The 22,894-nt window shown below is 39.0% G+C and overlaps 1 protein-coding gene across 3 annotated transcripts in view; it reads right to left on the reverse strand.

Annotated features, from left to right (window-relative positions):
* AHCYL2 (adenosylhomocysteinase like 2) overlaps nucleotides 1–22,894 on the reverse strand; it is a 54,369-nt gene that overhangs the window by 18,587 nt on the left and 12,888 nt on the right. For all 3 annotated transcript variants that reach the window (XM_006771381.2, XM_006771380.2, XM_006771379.2), the window contains exons 3-10: nucleotides 15,406–15,549; nucleotides 14,861–14,961; nucleotides 10,740–10,842; nucleotides 9,557–9,651; nucleotides 6,142–6,248; nucleotides 5,365–5,481; nucleotides 1,608–1,671; nucleotides 1,042–1,130 (exon numbers count right to left, since the gene is read on the reverse strand). In XM_006771381.2, the coding sequence (XP_006771444.1) occupies nucleotides 1,042–1,130; nucleotides 1,608–1,671; nucleotides 5,365–5,481; nucleotides 6,142–6,248; nucleotides 9,557–9,651; nucleotides 10,740–10,842; nucleotides 14,861–14,961; nucleotides 15,406–15,549 (820 nt within the window). The remainder of the gene's footprint in view (nucleotides 1–1,041; nucleotides 1,131–1,607; nucleotides 1,672–5,364; nucleotides 5,482–6,141; nucleotides 6,249–9,556; nucleotides 9,652–10,739; nucleotides 10,843–14,860; nucleotides 14,962–15,405; nucleotides 15,550–22,894) is intronic.

Consider the following 22,894-nt stretch of genomic DNA (forward strand, 5'->3'; position numbering starts at 1 on the left):
ATATATTGTAAATGATCAGTTTGTGTCTATAATTTGAATCAGTATATCAGTGAGTATTAAAGCAGGTGATAATTTCCTTCGGGTGCTGGATCCCTGACTCAGAGAAAACCAACTCTGCTGGGGAAATCTGTGGGTTTATGGCTAGGATGTGTGAGGAACAGTAGGACAGGTAGGAATATTTGTGATAAAATCTTTATGTCATGCCTCATTTTATCCTGGGCACTTTCCTCTGGAGGATAATGGTAAAGACTGGGTAGGTAACCCAGGCTATAGACACTGGGGCTTTGCAGTAGTTTTCAGGGACAGTGGTTTCTCCATCCTGTTGAGGGTGGCAAGAGACAATTTTAATAATAACTACCATTCAGTGAGCATTTATTATGTGGCAGCAGCTCTGTACTTTTTATAATTATATGACTATTATATATGATTATACATTATGTAATAAATATATAATTATGTTACTGAACGTTCACAACACTTTGAGGTAAGTAAGAGTACCCACATTTTACAGATGGTAAATAAACTATTTTAAACTTTTAATTTTGGAATAATTTCAAACTTAAGAATTATAAGAATACTACAAACACCTCTCATACACCCTTGACTCAGCAGATTTTACCCTTAATTTGGATTTGTCTGCTGTGTCCTTCTGATTAGATTTAGTTATACATTTTTGGGAGCCCTATTGTAGAAGTGCTCTTTTCAGTGTATCACATGAGAAGGGACCTGGTACCAGCCTGATTCCTTTTTTTATCATTTTTTTCCAGAGGGAGGAGGATTATATGGAGAAGATAAGGAACTACTTGTTCTCTAGGTCAAGGCAGAGGGTATTTCCATAGGAATTCTAAATTTTAGCTTCTCTGATCATCTTTGTTCTCTCTGAGCAGAGCTCCTTGATCTTACAGTTAACAGCAGCCTCTCTCAGGATCTGGGCCCCTCTAAGTTAAAATGTACATTAACTGGGCCATTCTTTGAGGCAGCTACATGATCACATGCTAGATGGAGGTGTAGAGGGAAAGGAACGTCTCTTTGTACCCTTACCAGGCTTGAAGAGCACAGATGGGGTCAATCTCAGTCACATACACAATGGAGCCCATGGCTTTCAAGGCAGCACAGCACCCCTTCCCCACCTGAAAATGGGAGAAAGTACACATAAGGAAAGTCAATGAGAAAACAGTTTCTCAAAGTTTCTGGTAAAGTGTACCCCACTTTCCGCCCCCAAAGAAATTTCACTAAATAGATTCATGCTTGGGGAAAAATAAGAAAAACAAATAAATGAATGCAGTTAATAAACAAACTCCTAGCTCCTGCTTAGCACATGCATGTGCATAAGAAACACCCACAGTCACGATTCATAATAAAAACTCAAGCTAAAAGAACATCACAAACAGTACACTGGAACAGTCAGAAAATCAACTTAAGAAAAAATGGCAAAAATGAAGAGGGAAAAAGAAACATTGTAACTGAACCAGAGAGTCTCTAAAGTTATCCCACTCCCCCATCTAAAGTGATAAATGAATGTACTGTTATGTCCATACAAATGAGAAATTCTAGTTTATTTTAGCAAAATACATTTTAAACACCTAATACATAAGGGTAAACCTTACCTCTCCATAGCCACAGATCACCACCTGTTTTCCACCAAACATCATGTCTGTTGTCCTTTTAAGTCTAGTGGGGAGGGGGGAAAGTACATCAGAAAAATCTTTTCATTTCTCCCTTGAGATTAGGTTCCTTGTTTTCATGTTTCATGTTGTGTTTTTTCCTATTTTGAAAGAAAGCCTGGTTTCATCCTAGATAAAATATTTAAAAACTAGAAAGAAAGGTTTAATAAAATATGTATTTTCTCATTCCATGCTTTCCAACCAATTGCATCTGTATGTGAGTTTTGTTTTTCTTTCTTTTTTCTCCCCTGTCTTGGAAGTGGTGCAGAAGGGAAGCAGCTATAGACTACAAAGTAACTTTTAAACATAAAAGCAATGTATACAGGGTGTACCAAAAAATGAATACATACTTTGAATAATTATTAATTCCAATGGGTTAAGTCTGAAAAGAAAGCAACATCAATTGAGCTATCAGCTGTTAAAATGTGTATACATTCTTTTGGGACATCCTGAATTTATTATACAACATTTGGAAAATCTGGCTTAATGAAAACATGCTAGCTTATTGAATTAGACGGACACTGATAGATCAGTACTACATTTAGTAGTATCATAGTGGCCAACAGGTCCCACATTAATTCAACAGGGAGGGTGATAGACAAGATGGAGAGGAGTTTTGAAACACGCCAACACCGACTACATGAGATAGTGAGTTTTCTGGGGCGGATTCCTTCTCAGTCATGTTCTACTTCATCGCTGATTCTCTACGAACTGGAATAAAGGTCCAAAAATAGCCTATTCTGAGATAGACAGCTCCTACAAATATTTGTGGGTCTTTCTACTCACTGTTCTAACTGTTAATTTCTGCTGTTGAAGAGTCTATAAATGCCCCCAAGGCAAAGTAGGAATCCTGTTTTTCTGAGGATTTGACAACTCCACTCAAGAGGAACCAGTAAAACTCCCTAACCCAAATAAAACTCAATAAATATCAATTAAGTGCAGGGGCAATTCTTGAGTGAAAAGAGTAAGTCTAGTCTGGCTGGACTACCATATTCAAAAGTCGGAGCTTCGGAGAATGGTCCTGGAAGGGCGAACACAGCAAGGAAAATCAATAGATCATATTCTGAGCCTCCTTTGCTTTGACTACCCTCAGGCCTTTCTGCCTCTCTTCCCAACTACTATCTGTAGTCTTTCTTGACTACAAATGACTGTGTGGTGGGAAGGAAACTTCACCAACACTGCTACTCTGCAAATGATAAGCTGACAGACCTAGGTGGACTCCAGTTAGGTAGTGATTTCCCTGTCATCTTAGGAACCCACATTTGCTTCAAGGTTCGAGGATAAGGAATAGAAAAGACCTCAGTCCAACAAGGGCCTTTTTTGGGGGTGGAGGGGGGTGCAGGAGGAGTTGGGAGTAACCTCTCTGGTGGTGTATGAGTCATGTCAAGCCTCCTACTTCTAATTCTTCTAGCCCCAGGATCCTCTAGAAGGGTTCCTGAAATACAATCTATTTTATAATCTGAAAACCACATCAGGGATATTCTTAGTGTTCCTATCAGTCTCCAGAAGACAAGAAATGACAGTTAGATGACAGATAAAATGAGAAAGTGATGGCCGAGTCCTATGGGCTCCTTGCAGGTCCCTGGTCAAAAGACACATGCTGGCACCCCATCCCCTTTCCTGCCTCCTGTGTTTTGTTTTCCTTTTTCTCTGAAAATGTTATAACGGGAATGAGTATTTCAGACATTTTTGGTTTAATCTAACATAATTTTGGCATCAGAAAAAAAATCTGCACTGCTTTTTGGCATTGTAGACCAATTACGGAAGTGTCCTCTAGGAGTCAGTGGGGCCATTCCCACACAGCTTACGGTACAGTGTGTAACCAGCTCTTAGAACCGCAGGAGCTCAATCACTGATCCTTTCCTCATATGAACTCTCTATTGCGCTGAATGTCCTCTCTTTTCCATTGCAGCCTTCCCTGGAGCATAACTGCCTTTTCTTTAATTCCTCCTGTACTCAACTCCTCTGAGAGGAGCAGCTGCCCATGACCCAACTGGGAGGTTTCTCAACACCTGCAGGTGCCAATGACTCCTACTACTCAGCAGGTTTTCTGGCAGGTGGTTGATGGTTTCATAATTCTTCATTAACCTTAACTTCTGTTCCATTGCTTGCATCTTACTTCATTTCATACACATCTGCTATTAAAGAATCTTTCTTACCCACCAGGTAAACACTGCTTAGGAGGGACTCTTCCATTTCTATGAACTAGTGTAGGTACCTTTATGTATCTTTTACTGAACCCAGTATAGACAGATTTTAGGCTCATAGATTTGAGAATTGAAAAATCTACAAGATACTTAGTTGTGGATGAGTAAATATTTTAATGTGATATAGCCAGATTATTATTAATTTTATCAGGCCCAAGGCTACTTACATTACAATAACACTTAAATATGGACAGAACTTGGGACAGTTTATAAACAGACTGATAGACTGAGAATTCATTTAAATGTCCAATGTGTCTGATAATACTATTGACTCAAAGGAATAATAGTAATACAAATTTGCACTGAAACACCCCCTACCCCCAAAAAGATTTCAAAGTAAAAAGCTTCCCCTAAGATCTAACTCAACCTTAGAATTTACTGTACAGAAAATTCTGTACAGGGTTCTAGAAAGAAGAGCAAGGAATTAACATTGAATATCAGGATTCATACCTTATCTCATTTAATCCTCACAATAACTCTATGAAGTTGGTCTTACTATCATTATTTAACAGATGAGGAAATAGGCACAGAGAGGTTAAATAACTAGTCCAAAGCCTTTCAGTTAATAAGTGATAGAACCAATAGTCAAACCAAGGTCTTTCACCATGCCTGTAGTGTTGCAAACTGCCTGCGGTCCAGATTGGTTGGTAATGTGACCCACAGGTCCTTTCTTTACTTTCCTATTAACCCATACATGATGGAAACCAACTTAATGGTTTCAGACAGGGAATTACTGAGTCTTCCCAGCAAGAATAAAGTTATGTCAGGGCACAGGTATAGAAACAGGAACTGGGTACTGGAATAACAGAGTATTTGGTATATATCTAAGTAGATTTTGTCAGACTTGCAATTATTACAGATTTGAAAAACTAGAAATGCATCTGAGAAATGACTCTGTGCTCACCACAACTTTCCAGATGGCAAGAGAATTATATGATAGTTGGAGCTTAAGAACTGGCAATATGACCTAAAATAGAAACAACAGGAACCTTTCCCAAACCATCAAAGATATTTACATGTTTATAATGGCTTTAGTTAGTTACTCTCAGGCCTGCTAGAGTCACCAAATTAAAAACTGCCATCAATAGACAGGGGTTAATCTGATCTTTTATATAAAATAGATTTGCTTCTGCCGAAACCGGTTTGGCTCAGTGGATAGAGCCTCGGCCTGCGGACCGAGGGGTCCCGGGTTCGATTCCGGTCAAGGGCATGTACCTGGGTTGCGGGCACATCCCTAGTGGGGGACGTGCAGGAGGCAGCTGATCGATGTTTCTAACTATCTCTCTCCCTTCCTCTCTGTAAAAAATCAATAAAATATATTTAAAAAAATAGATTTGCTTCTAAGAGTGATAGCAATGGTAGCTCTGGGTTATAAAATCTGAGTATGATGTGATGATAGATTCAGAGGTGCTACATGAATAATTTTCAAAACTAAAATGCTGAGGACCTCACTTCAACAACTCAAGCTCATCACAAAGATAATAAAAAATTACCCGTCAAGAATAGATTCACGGCAACAGTAGAGGTTGTCAAATTTTTGTTTGGTGACTGAGTCATTCACATTCATTGCTGGAACACACAGCTTCCCAGCTTTGGATAGCTGGTACAGCCTGAGGATGAGGGAAATAAAAAAGAACATAAAACAATGAGATACTGTAATCTTCTGTCAGTTCATATCAAGTTCCAGAAATATGTTGACTGGGTAGGCATGAGAGCGTGAGACATGAGTAGTTTATCCTATTAGATATATAGAGAGAAATAAAGAATATCTTTCTAAAGCAGTGGTTCTCAACCTTCCTAATGCCGCGACCCTTTAATACAGTTCATGTTGTGGTGACCCACAATATCATTGTTACAAATTGAACATAATTAAAGCACAGTGATTAATCACAAAACAATATGTAATTATATATGTGTTTTCCGATGGTCTTGGGCGACCCCTGTGAAAGGGTCATTTGACCCCCAAAGGGGTCGTGACCCACAGGTTGAGAACCGCTGGCATAAATGAATTCATCCAAAGAAAGACAAGCAGTGATTGTATTACAATGACTAGAAAACACGAGGACCACACTTGTTCCCTAACCATCCCTGCCTTCACTATATTAGGTTTGTTACTTGTGTTGTTAATAAAAAAAAACAAGTGTGCAGTCTCAGACCTCATTACCTCATAGTGGGTTCCAGTTTTTAACCTAACGTATTCTACACGTATGTGGTTACAAGAATGTATGTCTAGGCTGCATAAAACCAGGTATGTCCATGCCAAATCTTACCTATGAACTCCAGTTACACTCTCCTCTACTATGCCCTTGATTTTCTTAAACATGTTGGGATACTTCTTATAAATCCAGTGAGTTAGATCCCCTCCATCATCCAAGATCTGCAATAATAAGCATCAATTATGTCATTCATTTTGCTGAAGTCTCAATGTTCCTAGTGCTTCTCTGGGTCTTATATCCTAATTTCCAATTGTCCATTTACAGCTATTTCAAATTTCCCACATGGTTATGTAAAGTAACTTAAAGTCAGTACGATGACCAAAAACAGTCATTAGACTGAAGTAAAAGACAATGAGGGGTCAAAAACCAACTGTAATTTTAATAGCCAAATGACTTTTCACCTAATAAAGCAAAATACAGAGCAATACAATGAGGATTTTCTTATGGACTAATAACTCAAGTGGTTATCTAAAATCACTAGTTCTGCTGAAACCGCTTTGGCTCAGTAGATAGAGCGTCGGCCTGCGGACTGAAAGGTCCCAGGTTCGATTCCGGTCAAGGGCATGTACCTGGGTTGCGGGCACATCCCCAGTGGGAGGTGTGCGGGAGGCAGCTGATTGAGATTTCTCTCTCATCGATGTTTCTAACTCTCTCTCTCTCTCCCTTCCTCTCTGTAAAAAATCAATAAAAAATATATTTTAAAAAATAAAATAAAATCACTAGTTCTTATTTTTTAAATTTTTTATTTATTGATTTTAGAGAGAGAGGAAAGGGGTGCGGGGAGAGAGAAAGAAACATAGGTTTGTTGTTCCATTTATCTATGTGTTCATTGGTTGCTTCTTGTATGTGCCCTGACTGGAGATCGAACCCACAACCGTAGTGTATCAGGAAGATGCTCTAACCAACTGAGCTACCTGGCCAGGGCCTGAACCACTAGTTCTTGAATGTACTGTAAATATACAGAAAGCCTAAATTTGATATGAGAATATTTCTGTTGATTAAATTTAGTACTTAAAATATAATCAGTCAAAGCTTGGTTTAAATAGAGTCAGATAATTAGTCTTCCTCCCAGAACAATGGCTCATAAAACTATATTCATTAATCCTTTACTTCTCCCAAAGTACAGGCACTCTCCTATCCAAAATATTAGGCAGTACTGTAAGGTTTTGCCTAGCACAACCTCACACTCTCTATAACCAAATTAAAAATAACTAGGGAACTGTGCAGCATGTAGGTGTGCAAGCAAGCAGGCCTCTGAACAGCTCGTCACTATTTCAGGTTGGGATTAAAGAGAAACACAATGCTGTGCCCACTGGAGCTTTCATCACAAAGGAAAAGTTTCTGAATTATAAATAAGCTAAAGAAAGATCAGTTTAGCATACTTTTAGGCACCAGGCTGTGGAATTTCAGCCCTTCGCTTGGCAGGACGTTTCAAATTGTTATACCCATCCTCCTGGAAAGTCCCACAGAACTAAGTTGCCCTCTACTGGCAAGCACCCATTTTGCAGTTCATCAATTATCAACTCTACTGCAAGTGCCAAAAATGCCATCCTGGACCTCTGGGCACACAAAACCCCCAACCTCACGTCTACCACATGATCTCTTTTTTGCTTCTGCTCTTGCTATTGATCTATTTTCTCTGACTCAACTAAACTGTACTTGAGAGCAGGGATCCAAGACAGAGCTCTCACTAAAATGCTGCACTTGCTCCACATTCTAAGTTTGTGCTCCATTTTCTCTCAGTAGAAACCTCAGAACAGATGCCCTAAGAAACAGAAAGGCTCCTCTAAGTTTTTTTTGCCCTTTCTGCATGTTTGAAATCCCTCATGGAGTTTTCCTTTTATAGCTTCTGATTCCCTAACCACACAAAAGATCAGAGACAAAAAACAGACCGAGCAATTGGAAGCTCTGTGTCTTAAGTCCCACTATTCTCATCCACTTCTCCCTTTTAACACAGGTATCTAACACAGGCAGGCAAATGCTATTCCTAACATGGACTTAATGAATGTAGCCCATGATTCTCACCATGTAACTCTATTACAGAAAATTCTTGTCATCAGGGAATCTTCCTGAGGTTGGAAAGCAAGAAAAAGTATTAGATCTTGACAGAATCCAAAGAGATATAGGTACTGTTTTCTGGGGGTGACAACTATTTTCATCCTTGTCTTACTCTCTTCATTTCCCTTTTCAGTAGTGCATGCTGCCTCTATAGTTATAAAAGCCTTCTGGGAACAATCCCATGTTCTCCTGTGTTCATGACTATAAAATTACTGTTATATTTCCAGTAGAAATCCCCTGGCATATCTTCTTTATTGCCTGTCAGTCATACTCCCTCCTATAACTGTTGGAATGAGCTGACTCATCTTACAGCTGACTCCTCCCTCCCTTTCAGGATATGAAGGCTTTAACCCAGCTCCCTCAAACCAGCAGTTGGTGCACGGTGATCTGAATCACAGAATCCAAAAAGATAGGCTGTTTTTTCCAGCTGTGACCCTGGTGAGGCCTGCTCTGCAGCATTTAACAGCAAGCAAGAGATGGACTACAGCTTCAAGGATTCTTTTTCAGTTGATTCCTTAATTTCTCTTCTCACTCATATGCAGAAATGTTTGTAAAGTAGGAGTACCTCATACTTTGTGTAGTTTTTTTCTTTATTTGCAAATCTAATACGCTATCAACCTTCAAGAATTTGACCTTTTAAAAAATGAAACAAAAATTTTAAAAAACAAAAATAAAAAACCTAAAACTTTATCTAGTTATCTTTCTCAGTGTAGAATGAATAAAGCAAAAAATTTGAACTTGGAAATCCTTCATGTTTACTATAAATCTAGCATATGATTCTAGAGAGAAAGCTAGGTACCACAGGAGGGGTATGTGTGTGAGAGAGAGTGTGTATGTTTAGATTATTGTTGGTAGGGGATGGTAGTAAGAGGTGGTAGAAAATGGTAACTCATCAATCTTACTTTTTAACTAGCCTTGAATGAATGCTGAGCAGTATTTGTTTTTAAATCCTCACCCAAGGATATGTTTTTTTGTTTTGTTTTTATTGAGTTTAGAGATAGAAGAAGGGAGAGGGAGAGAGAGAGAAAAAGAGAGAAACAATCAGTTGTCTCCCATATGTGCCCTGACCTGGAATTGAACCTGCAAACTTTTGGTGCATGGGGCAATGTTCAATCAACTGAGCCACCTGGCCAGGGCTGCTGAGCAGTATTTTAATGTTGTAGTGAATATGAATGGTTCTAAGATTAGCACTAACAATTACAGTTAGTAATTGAGGTTATAAAGAGATTCGATATTCTTGGGGTGCCTGAGTATAAGTATCTAGTTCTGTTGGAAGCCCAGATACATCAGATAGAAAAGGAGTCCTTTTCCTTTTTTCACTGTTGGGAAACCCTCTCCTAAGCCAGAGCCTCCCTCTCTACCTCTCCTTCCCGTCCCCCTAGAAAACTGTGTTAGCTGAAATCGAACCCACCATGTTTGGCTGCCAGCCCTCCACATTCACACATCTATCGATGCACCACCAAAAGTCATCTTCTGACTCTCCTTTCCAGGCAAAGACAGGAAATCCTGAGAAAAAGGAACAAAGAGAAATCATTAAAGCCTAAAAACAGGGGCTGACCCTAAATTCTGGCAAGACGATGCTGGTTTTCCTCAATTACAAACTCATTCTTCTGTACTATACTCCTTGGATTGACTTTCTTCACTGGTTAGTATTGACTTCAGTTCCTAATCTACTCCTTTGGTGGTCATTTTGCTCATTAGACTGAAGAGGACAAACAAAAGGAACAACAGTATGATGGAGACTAAGTATATGACTAAAGGGAAAAAAAGGAGAAGCTAGAAACAAGTACTTGTTGATCCAGTCCAATTGGAATTCTCACCATTTCCCAACCACACTTTGATTTCTTACTTCCATACTTTAGTCATCCCATCCTCCATCAGGAAAAACCTACACTTTTCTCCATCTGTTAAAATGTTTATTATTTATCACATTTCATGGCCCAGTTAAGTGTCAAGTTACCAGTGAAGCCTGATTAACTCAGCTGGATGTGAACTCGTGGAATCGAAACTTTTATGAACGCCCTGTTTGAGCACTGAATTTGAATTTATGATCTGTTGTGGCTTTATCATCTCCTAGTGGCCCGTTGCACGAAGATTCATGCAATAGGCCTTCCTTCCCCTGGCTGCCGGCACCGGTTTTAATCCGGCTCCTGGGACCCAGGCCTTTGGTTCAGCCGCAGCAAAGATGGCGGTTAATTTGCAGACGTAGGCTCCAAGCGGCGGAGCAGCCGGACAGCCCCGGGGCCAGAGCAGCAAAGCCAAACGGCCCTGAGGCCGGAGCAGTGAAGCCGGACAGCTCCGGGGGTGGCTCTGGCCGGAGCCCGGCCAGAATGAGGCCTGGGTCCTGGGTGCCAGAGGCAAACCAGTGCCAGCAGCCAAGGGAAGGGAAGGCCTATTGCACGAATCTCTTCGTGCAACAGGCCTCTAGTTTAATAAGAAAAACCCAGAAAGAGAGCAAACTCATCAAAAATTTGGATCCATTTCTACCAAGACAGCTCCTTTAATGTCAACCTTCCTTAAAGATTTATATTGAAACAATGGAAGTTTTTGGAGACTTTCTTTAGCCAAAGACAGAGAGTAAGCAAAGATCTTACCACTTTCTGCTAAAGCAGCAGCCACTTCATTGAGAGTGGAGTAGATATTGCAGGCAGCCCATCGGCACTGAGCTCCCAGAGCACCCAGAGTTTCCATGAGCACCTATATTAAAGAGAAAGCAGGAGATGAGCAACTTTTCTATAAATCTGCTTATTTCAAATTTTAAGCATATTTAAAAAAATTTAATCCACTGATTTGATCCTGATTTATTTTACTTTAATATTTAAGATAGAGATAGCAATTCTTTTTAAGAAGGTAGTATATCACCCTACAGCTTTAATTAAGTTATTTTAACAATGATAAAGCTTTGGTTAAAAAGCTTGTTTTAAAATTTCCTGACAGCCCTAACCGGTTTGGCTCAGTGGATATAATGTCGGCCTGCAGACAACAGTGGTTAACTCTGAATACTGCTAATTTTCATTTTAAAAGTTTGTATTTAGTATATTTCTATAATGTAGAAAATAGTCTCCTATACAGGCAGTCCTCGGGTTACATCGGACTCGATGTACATCGTTTCCTGGTTACATTGCCATCACCCATTTACACTATTTATAAAAAAAAAAGTTCTGTCATTTTGACATATGTACATATGTGCTTTATGATTTTTATTATTTATTTACCACAAGTAAAGGTTAGGAATTGTTATCTTTCTTTCAAATGATTTTTACTGTTTCACTGCTATGTATGTGCTCCATGTGAGTGACGTAGGTGCTTATGTAGGTGGGTTCTGACTTACAGCAAAAATCACATTACATTGCACCGTAGAAACGGATCTCCAACGTAATCTGAGGACCTACTGTAATCTCATGCTTCAGAATCCTATGCTATAGTATATTTCTATACTAAATGAAAATTCTAATTAAAAATATGCTTTAATCTAGAAGAACACTTGTAAACAACTTTAATTTTAAAAAACACTTGTAAACAACTCCACTAATGTAGGCTAACCCCCTCATATAATTTGTCTAACGCCACACAGTAAGTTAGTAGCAGAACTACTCATATCTCTACATTTCTAGTCTATACTATCTTTCAATATCTGATTCCATTTTTCCCCCTCTTGTTTTATTTTTTTACCTTAAAGAATTTCTAAATTCCTACAACTTAGGAATTCTGAATTTGTCAAATAAAAGAATGATACAGAGACTTACTTACAAAGCAACATAAATTAACTATATGGGCCTAGCTGGTTTGGCTCAGTGGATAGAGCCTGTGGACTGAAGGGTCCTGGGATCGATTCCGGTCAAGGGCACACACCTCGATTGCAGGCTCCTCCCTGGCCCAGACCCTGGTCGGGGCTCCTGCAGGAGGCAACCAATTGATGTGAGACACACTCTTCTACTTTCTCTAAAAATTAATGGAAAAATATCCTCGGGTGAGGATTAAAAAAAATAATCGACACTAATAAAAGAGAAAAGAGAAACATGCAAATTGGTGTCACTCCACTACGCCCACCAGCCAATCAGAGCAACTATGCAAATTAACCCAACAAAGATTTTGGTTAATTTGCATAAACAGGTGCAGAGAAGCCAAGCCTCGCTGCGGCCGGACCAAAGGCCTGGGTCCCAGAGGAAAATCGGTGCCAGCAGCCAGGGGAAGGAAGGGCTATTGTGTGAATCTTTGTGCAACGGGCTTCTAGTAATAAAATAAATAAATTAACTATAAAAGTCATTGGGACCAAGAATATAAAAACTGTTCAAAGAACTTTGAGATAAGACTGCTGGCTATTAGGGCACAAGCAGGAGTGAAGGCAGGTAGGAATGAGAGGAGGACAGAGCTTAAACCCAACTTTAAATCAGTACCATTTAGAAGAAGTAGCTAGGAAGTCTGGTTAGAAGAAACTATGAAACATACCTAAAAATATAAATAATCCAAGTCTACTAGAAACATGGATAGGAAACTGTTAACTATAATAGTTATTTCTGAAGCATGGGATTATGGGATTGTTTTGCTTTTTTTTCCTTAGAGACATTGTTTTTCTACATTATAGATTGTGATAATGTTTGAATATTGTAAAATAAACATAATTACTTTTGTAATCAGAAAAATAGAGACTAGAAATAAAATAGCAAAATTCCTTTGTAATTAATTTTTAAAGGAAAAATAAAAAATGTGGGAAGGGTACATTAAAATGTTAAAATTGGTAAACTAGTTTTAACTACTCTGATTTTTTTAAAAAAATCTTTATTGTTGAAAGTATTACATATGTCCCCTTTTCCCTTCATTGCCCTCTTCTAGCCCCCCCCCGCCCCCCCACCTAGGCCTTCATCACCCTATTGTCTGTGTCCATGGAGTATGCATATATGCATACAAGTTCTTTGGTTGATCTCTTCCCATCCATCCACCCTCCCCCGCCTTCCCTCTGAGATTCCACAGTCTGTTACTCTGATTTTGATTACTCCAGGAAAAGTAGAAAGGAAATGTGAAGAGTGGTAATATTCAGTGAGCCAGGAGGTAAAAAAGAACCTAGATATAATTTAGCAACATGAGACAGTACAGAAGCACTTACTATTTTAAGCCACCACACTGAAGTCTCATGTCCCTGCCTGGGGAAGCCCAAAAAAGGTTCCAAGAGCGTTTCTGCCTCAATTTATTAGTCTATAGCTCCAAAAAGAGAGAGCTTTTCAATTTAATATATTAATTTTGGGCTGCCAAAGTACTCTTTTCCTCAGAGAACATATAACCCAGAAAAAGTTTCTTAGGGAAAATGCTAACAGCAGATGTCTGTGTCTTGAGGAATCTCTGCTGTTCTTGACGAGGAATGTGGCCAAATAAATGTTGTTTCAGGAGACAATTTTTTGAAAGTTGATCTAGCCATAAAAATGACCTGGATCTTGCCCTAGCTGATTTGGCGCAGTGGATAGAGCATCAGCCTGTGGACTGAAGGGTCCCAGGTTCGATTTGGGTCAAGAGCACATGCCTAGGTTTCAGGCTTGATCCCCAATAGGGGGTGTGCAGGAGGAAAGCAATCAATGATTCTCTCATTATTGATGTTTCTATCTCTCTCTCCCTGTCCCTTCCTTTCTGAAATCAATAAAAATATGTGTTTTTTGGTTTTTTTAATGATCTGGATCTTACAAATCCTATAAAAGATTCCAGACCATTTCCCAACACACCAATTTCCTATGTGGTCTCATTATGGTGGGCAACTCAGTATCTATTACATCTTTGATGGTGATTAAGTCAATGGTTCTCAACAGAGGGACTCTGGGAAACTGGGGGGCATATTTGGTTATCACAATAATTGGGAGGATAGTGCTACTGGCATTTAATAGGCAGGGCCAGTTTGAAAGTGCAAGACAGTCTTTTATAACAAGAAGCCATGCCACAGCTAGTTCATTGGAACAATTTTCAAATATTCCAATGAACCAGCTGTATTACCTTGGACAAATTACTTAAACTCTCTGAGCCTCAACTTCCTCATTTATAAATTGGAACTAGGAGTACCTGCTTTACATGGCCATTATGAGGATTAATGAACTAATACTTATTAAACTCTTAACCTAGTGCTTGGCAAGTTTCAAGCACCTAATGGCAGGGGTATTATTAACTACTAGTGGCCCAGTGCATGGATTTATGCACATTGATCTGGTGCAGGTGAACCAGACTCAGGGACAACAGGGCCCCAGCAGCAAGCTAACCCATGGCTGATTCCGTGAGGAATCAGGCTCCTTCCTCCCTCTTCTCTGGGTCCAGGGTGCGGGTGAACCAGTTTCGGGCCGACAGGGCCCCAGCAGCAAGCTAACCTACCTGTTGGAGAATCTGTCCCCTGGTGGTCAGTGCATGTTATAGCTACCAGTTGGTCCAATGGTTGCTTAGGCTTTTATTCTATATAATAAAAGCCTAATATGCAAATCGACCGAACGGCAGAACGACTGTTCGCTATGACACGCACTGACCACCAGGGGGCAGACGCTCAATGCAGGAGCTGCTCCCAGCCCACAGGCTCCAGGCCAGCCAAGGCGGGTGCCAGTGGGGGGGCCCCCGATTGCCCTGATGGTCACCCCACAGATCGGCCGTGATTGCTGGACAGGTCTAGGGACTCTACCCGTGCATGAATTTGGTGCACTGGGGCTCTAGTATATATAGATTGTTAAGTGGAAAAAGGAAAGAGACTCACAGCAGTCTGAGCAGTGATGTGTGTGCAGCCCACAATTTTGGCTCCAGCCAAAGGTTTTTCTCCTTGAGCTCTCTTCCTCAAAGCCATCAGGGCCGGCATTTCTGAAAAGACCCAATATATACACAGCAATATTAGAGAGGAGGGAATGAGAAAGAAAGAATAAAGAGAAAATTTTATTCTCTTAAGATCCTGCCCCTGATGAAGTTCCCTGTTAGATTAGGTTTTTTTAAGGGATTAAGATAATAAATCTGATCTTTCTTTCATAAGGGGCTTTAGAGGCAAATGCTCCAGTGTTCTGATTTCCTATAACCCAGGCCTCTTTATCTAGTCCCTCCCTTTTCCTCCTAGAGGAGTTTCTTATAGACCTGGCAGTTGTCTCCCTCCCCACAATGCTTTTTGAGCTCAGATTATTTTTTTGATTATTATTTTTAATTCCACATCACAATGAAATTTCATAAGCTACTAGGCCGCAGGACCAGAAAAGTGATTAATATGGACAAAAGGATACAGGCAGCTTGAGAGGAAAAGGTGCTTTCTTTCTTTACCTTGTTCAGCAATTTCAATTTCTCTTCGTCCAAACTCTGCCTGTTTGATGTTCTTGACACAGAAGTCACTGCTTCCCTTAGAGTTCTTTTGCTGCTTGTCCCTGGGAGATGTCTCATCATCAGAGCTATCTGTATATGATGCCGCTGAAAGGACAGAATAAAAAACCCTCAGGGGGAAAAATGGCTTCCTTTAAAACTCCAAACCATGGAGGGAACTGAGGCTTGTCTGGTCATCCAGCACTACACACATGTACACAGCTGGTAAGCACCTAAATGTCACTGTGGAGCTGTCCCCATCATCTCCTATGGAAAGTGCTACCCAGAGGTCAGAAAGAGGAAGCCGAGAGAGGTTGTCCAAGACATTCCCCCTGGATAGCATTAACTTGGAATCTAGGGCTGCCTTTATTTTCAGAACATGTAGAGGTCCTTGGATATGCAAAAATAGATTACACCATGGTAGCAATAGGTTAAAGTTCTAAATGCAAGATCATGGTCATGAACCTAAGGGTTTCTGGGATTCTAGCTACCTTTCTTGGTCTGCTGCTTAAATTCTTGATGTAATTTGTGTTTTAGTACAATAACTAAATAGATAAGACCTAGAAAATTAGGAACCCATGGGAAAGTAATTAAGAACCACACAAAAAGTGTTTGTCTGCCATAACAAAGCTTTCTTTTTCAAGACTGGCTCTGATGAGGCTGAACTATGCCTGCAGACCCAATTAGACATTGACAATGAAGTATTCAGCCTGCTCTCCCTTATTGCTGGCCTCCGTGGTCCTGCATTAGGCATTTTAGAATCCCAGAGAAATGATAAATCCTCTTTGTTATAAATGCTCTCCTGACAAACCCATTTAGCAATACACACTTTCATTGAGGATGAGACCCAGAAATCAGGATTTTAAAAAGATTCCCAGGTGATTCTAATGTGCAGCCAAGGTTGAGAACCACTGTACTAGAAGGTGAGAGGTATAAGACTTTTGATTGTGGCTAATAAGCAGCAGCAGCTGCTGCTGCTATTCCCATGATTAACTGAGGTCTTTCTAGTCTTCATTTAATTCTGTAGTTGCTGGTTGTTAGCTGGATGATTTGAATCAGTTTCCTTCCTTGATTTATGTTTAAGGTTCTGTGGATAGTTTCTTCCTAAGGAGTCATCAAGGTTTTGGAGGAGGAAGGTTGGGGAACATAAAGTACTGTCTATATATTTCCCAAAGAGATAAGAAGTACTTCCATCACTTTTAAGAGGAGAAACCTGCAGTCTCATAGTCCCCGAGGTCTCTAGTACTCTGATCTACTTATATCCTGAGAATTAGGACATTTTTGGGGTTTCTTAGCCAAGGGTCTATCTCTGGGAGGGCTGTAAAAGGCAAGTCTGACCTTGCCCAGTTAATCAGGCATGGCACTACAAAATGTTTGGGCAGTAGGGGCCTCAGTGTCTCTCTTGGAGCTGGAAAACAGCCGTAGAGCAAAGTCCTAACACGAGGCAACAAGAATGAGCTGAGTCACCAGGGGAGGGGAGGAAATTAATAAATCCCCAAAGAGACTTTTGTTCTTGAAAGGAGCTAATCTGTACAAAAAGTCTGTGGTTCTCCCTCCTAGGGTGAGTGAGAGCTCAAAGTACCTTTGGCAACAGAGCCCAGAAACAGCTTCCTGGGCAGTCATCTGTTTCACTAATCAATACTCAGAATAGCTTATGAGTTGGAAGCTGAAGGAACCATGCTTCTACCACCCCAGAGAATAAAATAACAGTCATCCCTAACCCTGATCCAATTTATAGGATAATTGCTTTTGAAGAAAGTGTTTACATTCAGAACACAGAAATTTCAAACCTTTTCCCAGAGCCATGATGATTTTTATGTCCTCAATGGCCATTTAAATATAGTGGTTATGTGTTCTGGAGTCAGACAGACTTCGGTTGAAATCTCAGTTTCTGTTTTCAGATGAATAAAGTAGAGATGATACTAAAACCTATTTAATAGGGTTGTTAATTCATTCATGTATTCAGTCATTCAAATTCACACAAAAATTCAACAAAATTTTATTGCATATCTGCTATCTACCAGGCACATTCTAAGTGCTGGGGATAAGGACAGATATAGGCTGTCTTTACCTTCAATGAGTTTTCATGAAATAACTAATTATGAAAGTAATCATTTAGAGTTTCTCCTTCCTTGTGGTTACAATATGTACTATGAAGCAGACTGTACAATAGGCAGAAATGGCTTCCCAAAGTGAAGTTATTAAGAAGATTAAATAAGATAATGTAAGTAAAGTGTTTAGAGCAATGCTTGGTGTAAAGCACTCAATAAATGATACCTGATATTACCACCAGCTTTTACACATATTTTAAATGCAGTAGCACACATAACATCTTCAAGGTTTCTTATTCAGCCTTAGGATTTTGAATGGGAAAGGAATAACATACATACAATATTATTTAACAAATTTTTTCTACCTCTGCCATTTACTAATCTACCCAAGCAGCAGTGGTTGGGCTGGCAGTGATTGAAAAGGTTGAGGCTGGAGTCCTGACTCCACCCAGAATGGCTCTTCTCTCCTATGCCTCTTTCAGCTTCTAAAAGTGAGTCGGGGGAGTGGGGGGGCAAACAGAAAACTACGACAAAACCCCAGATCTTCCCCTTAAGAGAAGCACACTAATTTTTAACTTGAGTTGTTTTCTTCCAACTCAAAGAAAAAAGTTATTTATACCACTTTCCTATTCTAAAATGAGAAAAAGCACACCCAAAAAACAGTATTCTATTTTCTTAACAGTAGTTAATTGGTTGTAGTTAATTCAACCAATATGGGTGTATTTGTTTATTTTTGAGCCAAAATGAATTTGTTTTCAAAGAGCCATTGATATAGATCTGTTATCAGGTAAGAAAGAAAAATACCAGTTGTCTAGATTGTGAAAGTATATGAATGCAAAATGGCTGACAGGCCCAGACTGAGTGTTACTTCTGCAAGCACAGTGGAAAGATTATTCCTGAACTAGTGTGACATCCATTACATAAATGAATAAAAGATTATTCCTGAACTAGTGTGACATAAATATAGCATACTCATTGCTGCCACTGTATTTAATGTACCACATTCATGAAAATAGCTGAGTAAAGCAGAGAAATCCAACACATATGTGTACACACACTTGAAAAGTTTCTAAAGTGTTTGTTCTTGTCAGCACACTCTGAAGCTCAGAGTCATGACTTAATTAAAAATGAATGAGCAATCACCAAGGCAATAACCTACTGAAGTGCAGGCCTGAGACCTTAGCTCTTGCTTCACCTCTAATTAGTTATGTGACCAGTTTTCAATTTATCCAACTGTAAAATAGAGTGTATAACAGAGCCCCTCTCTCCCTTTCCTCTAACTAAAACCAGAAAAATCTTATGAATAAATAATACCAAAAAAGGTTCAACTTCTAGATAGAAAAGTAATAGAAAGTACAATATAAGGTTCCCATGAGATGTTGTCTTGTTTCATGATATCCCAGGATCAAATCATAACTTGATGAATCACTAATCCACAATCTATCCCATAGAACATGCATACATATGTTCTACGGCTCACACCTGATTAAGTCTTACCTCCTAGCAGCTGTGATATTGTGGGTTATTGCTAGGAGAAGAAGCAGTCAGGCTCCTGGTTGAATTAGTCCTATTAGACTATTTTAAGTCAGGCAATTCCTCTTGGGCCCAATCTACTCATTTGGTAATGGAAATAACAGTAGGGACCTGTATGTCAATGTGCAGCAGATTTCACTGATGAGTAACACTCTAGAAACATGTGAAAAGCTATGTTAGCAACCAAAATACAAATAAACAAAATGTTATCATTTGAAAAAATATTAGAATACTTCAACCAATTATGACCTGAGAGACTGAAGTCTTCCCTCCTTATCCTTAACCAATTAATTCATGCAAAGACAGCTTTTTCAGAAGTATATTACTGAGAATGATCTGGCTTTGAGAAACACCTTCTGTTCATTTATTTTTATGAGGTTTTGTGCTTAGGGAAAGTTTTTAGAAAATTTTTTATATAAAATAATTTTAGAGGTTAATGCAGCCTTTTTCAACCTAGCATTAGCCTTGAAGCATCCATTAAATATATGAATTAACTTCTCTCCAATGCATCTCAAAGGGTACTAGTTATGACCCATCCTTTGGAGAACAAAGAAAAGGTCTCTCATCATTTTCTGTGTTCTGTGATTCAGATGAAGAACCCTGGTTGAGAAAGCCTGGCAGAATTTCCTAAATGAAAACATTTTGTAATGTCATAAACCTTCTTTTCTCTGTTTACATTCACAGAGTATATCAGAGTCTTCAACAAGGGAGTAAAATATAATAAAATCTCTGGACACCTTTCACCAATATTTACTCTTTGAGCACCTCTCATGTGTCAAACACAATTCCAAGTGCTGGAAACAGAGCAATACAAAACAGGCAGAAATCTCTGCTTTCGTGGATCTCATGTTTAAAGGAAGAAAAGATAACAATAAATTAGTAAAAATATACGTTATATAAGTGCTATGGAGAAAAATTTGATAGGGAGTGTTGGGTGGGTTGTTTGTACAATTTTATTTTATTTTATTTTAATATTTTTATTGATTTCAGAGAGGAAGGGAGAGGGTGAGAGAGACAGAAACATCAATGATGAGAGAGAATCATTGATCGGCTGCCTCCTGCACACCCCCTACTGGGGATCGAGCTCACAACTCAGGCATGTGCCCTTAATTGGAATTGAACCTGGGACTCTTCAGTCCACAGGCCAACGCTCTATCCACTGAGCCAGGGCTGTTTGTACAATTTTAAAAGAGAAGTCCGGGTAGACCTATTTTGAGAGGGGATCTTTTGTTAATAACTGGAGGTAAGACCCAGCTAGGGTATCTTAGAGCATTCCAGGCAGAGGGAATACCAAGTGCAAAAGTCTTAAAGCAGGAGAGTTTCAAAATAACAATAACAGTAAGAAGGCTAGTGTGACTGGAGTGAAACGAATAACTGGGGGAGGCAGGAGGTTTGGGAAAGTAGAGATGTGATTAGAAATGTAATAGGAGGCTGAATGGTATACCTTGTAGGCCATTGTAAGAATTTTAGGCTTTACTCAGAGTGAGATTGGGAAGCCATCGGAGGATTCTTAGCTCAGAAGTGATATGACCTGACTTATTTTAAAATAATTAATCTTGCTATAGTATTGTCAACAGACTGAAGAGAGACAAGGTTGGAGCTCAAGAGCTCAGCTTTTAAGATATGGGAGGTTTGAGATGCCTAAAACACCCAAGTGAAAGGACTGAGTAAGCAATTGAATACAAAGATCTAGTATGTAGGGGAGAGATTTGAGCTGGGGATAAAATTTGAGTATCAAATGCCACTACTATGTTGTATTTAAAACTATGAGACTGAATGAGGTCACTTGAGGAGAGAATATAAACAAAGAAGGGAAGAAGCTCAAAGGTCAGTCTATGGGGGTTCTGTAATGTACATTTCTAGAGTCACTTAAGTTATAACGTATGCTGAAAGTGTGTTCCAAGTTCTTACTGACATGCATTTGCATATCTTCTTCTATTTAGAAAGCTTTAAGTCAAATCCATTATTCCTGGCTTCTCATTCGATGGGTTTGGAGCTTTTTTTGTGTTACCTCATATAATTTCCCACTGCTTCTGTTACTAATTCACAGGCTACAAGTTTTCCAGGATCATACAACAAATCTCACATGGATTTAAGACTAGAAACTAATTCTCTCCCAACTCTCAGTCCAAGACTCAAGGCAGTAGGCCTCTCCATTCGGAGTATGTTTAAGAGGACTTCAAAATTGTTCATGTAAAAAAAATAAAACCATAAAACAAAGTGAAGTAACAGTATGTGTGACACAGATGCAAAAGAAATAAACATATTTTTGGGATTCATTTTAAAAGCACTGAGTTTATGGAAATAACACTTCGTACAGATTAGTTCAGACCATATCTGGAATATTATATACATAGGCATAATATTTTTAAAGAAAAACTTAATCTGGAATATACCCAGATAGCCTTGACAGTGGGATGCCCCCAAAATGGTGATTTTTATTTCTAATTCTAGGTAAAATCTTTAAATTCGAGGAATTGTAATATCAGGTTTCGGATTTGATCCCTGGTTGGGGTGGGTGTGGGAGGCAACCGATCAATGCTTCTCTCTCATATTGATGTTTCTCTCTGTCTCTCTCTTCCTCCCTCTCTAAAGTCAATTAAATAATAATAACAAAAATAAATTCCAATAACTAGAAGAGTTTATCAGGAGCTAAATAACTAGATAAATGAAGGGTTACCCTATCATTTAAAATGCTCCCAAAGAGGTCAGATAGCTATTTGCAGGGTTGCCAACAAGGCAATTCCAAGCATCCAGTAGAAAACTGAAGAACTGACCTTTAAGTCCTTTTTCATTTCCAGAATGTTTTGACTTCAATGCTCTGGAGCTTAATACCCTTAAATGGATATATGTGGTTGATAATTTTTTTTACTATAAAAATGGCAATTAAAAGGTCCACGTTTTCCACAGTGTCACCAGTTAATGTCACCCACCAATAAGTTTACCAGCCAACTATGTGTTCGCTTAGAAACCAAGTACATCAACACACTCTTCTAGGTAAACAAATATTTTGTAGGTATACTCCCTGCATATAGGGGTTCATTGGGAAGGCAGGCATTAGTTTTTCTCTTCAGGAACACAGTTGGAAATATGGATCAAGTGTGTAGAGAATAAACTGAGTTGGAGTTAACATTTAGTATAGTTATTATTTACTATCATCTTTAGATAACATGCACAAACCATTAGTCTAAAAGTTTATACCCTGTTTTACAATTCACATTTTCACAATTATTAAAGTTTCCAGAGTTATATTAGCTGGTTTATGAATTTCCCAACACTGGTTATTTCAGCAGAATAAGATTGGTACCACATTTGGTGTCCACAGACAAAAATCCATAGGAAATGATCTCATGTGCTTTACATATTTCAGTTTTTGTGGGAAGTAAAAAATGAAATGTAAAAAAAAAAAAGTAAATAACAATCTGTCAATCTAAAAGTGACAGTTTTCTAAACAAGCTTTCTTTAAGTTTACATAACAAATACTGCTTTCCTAATTGTGGGAAGAACAAATAAAACTTCAGGTCATGATGAAAACTTTCTAATGAATATTACTACTTATAATATGAAGAGATAACTCAGTTTCCTACCATATTCCAACACAAGAGCAAAATAAAATAGCTCCATATTAGATCAGACACATATTGGGCACTGTTGCACAAATGGCCAATGCCTTCGAGGGGTTTTACATGGTAACAGCTCATCTGGCATTAAATGATAAGACTCAGGACCCATATATTTGAATTAGTGCCACTGCAAAGGAAGAAGGGAGTAGTAATCAACAATATCACAGCTTAGAAGAGAAGGCAAAGGGCTCACTTGAACTAGCTACAATGTTTTCATGTTTTTTGAGGCAATTAAGGTTTCCCCAT

The sequence above is a fragment of the Myotis davidii genome, unplaced genomic scaffold, assembly GCF_000327345.1.
Source record: "Myotis davidii unplaced genomic scaffold, ASM32734v1 scaffold705, whole genome shotgun sequence".
NCBI lineage: Eukaryota > Metazoa > Chordata > Mammalia > Chiroptera > Vespertilionidae > Myotis > Myotis davidii.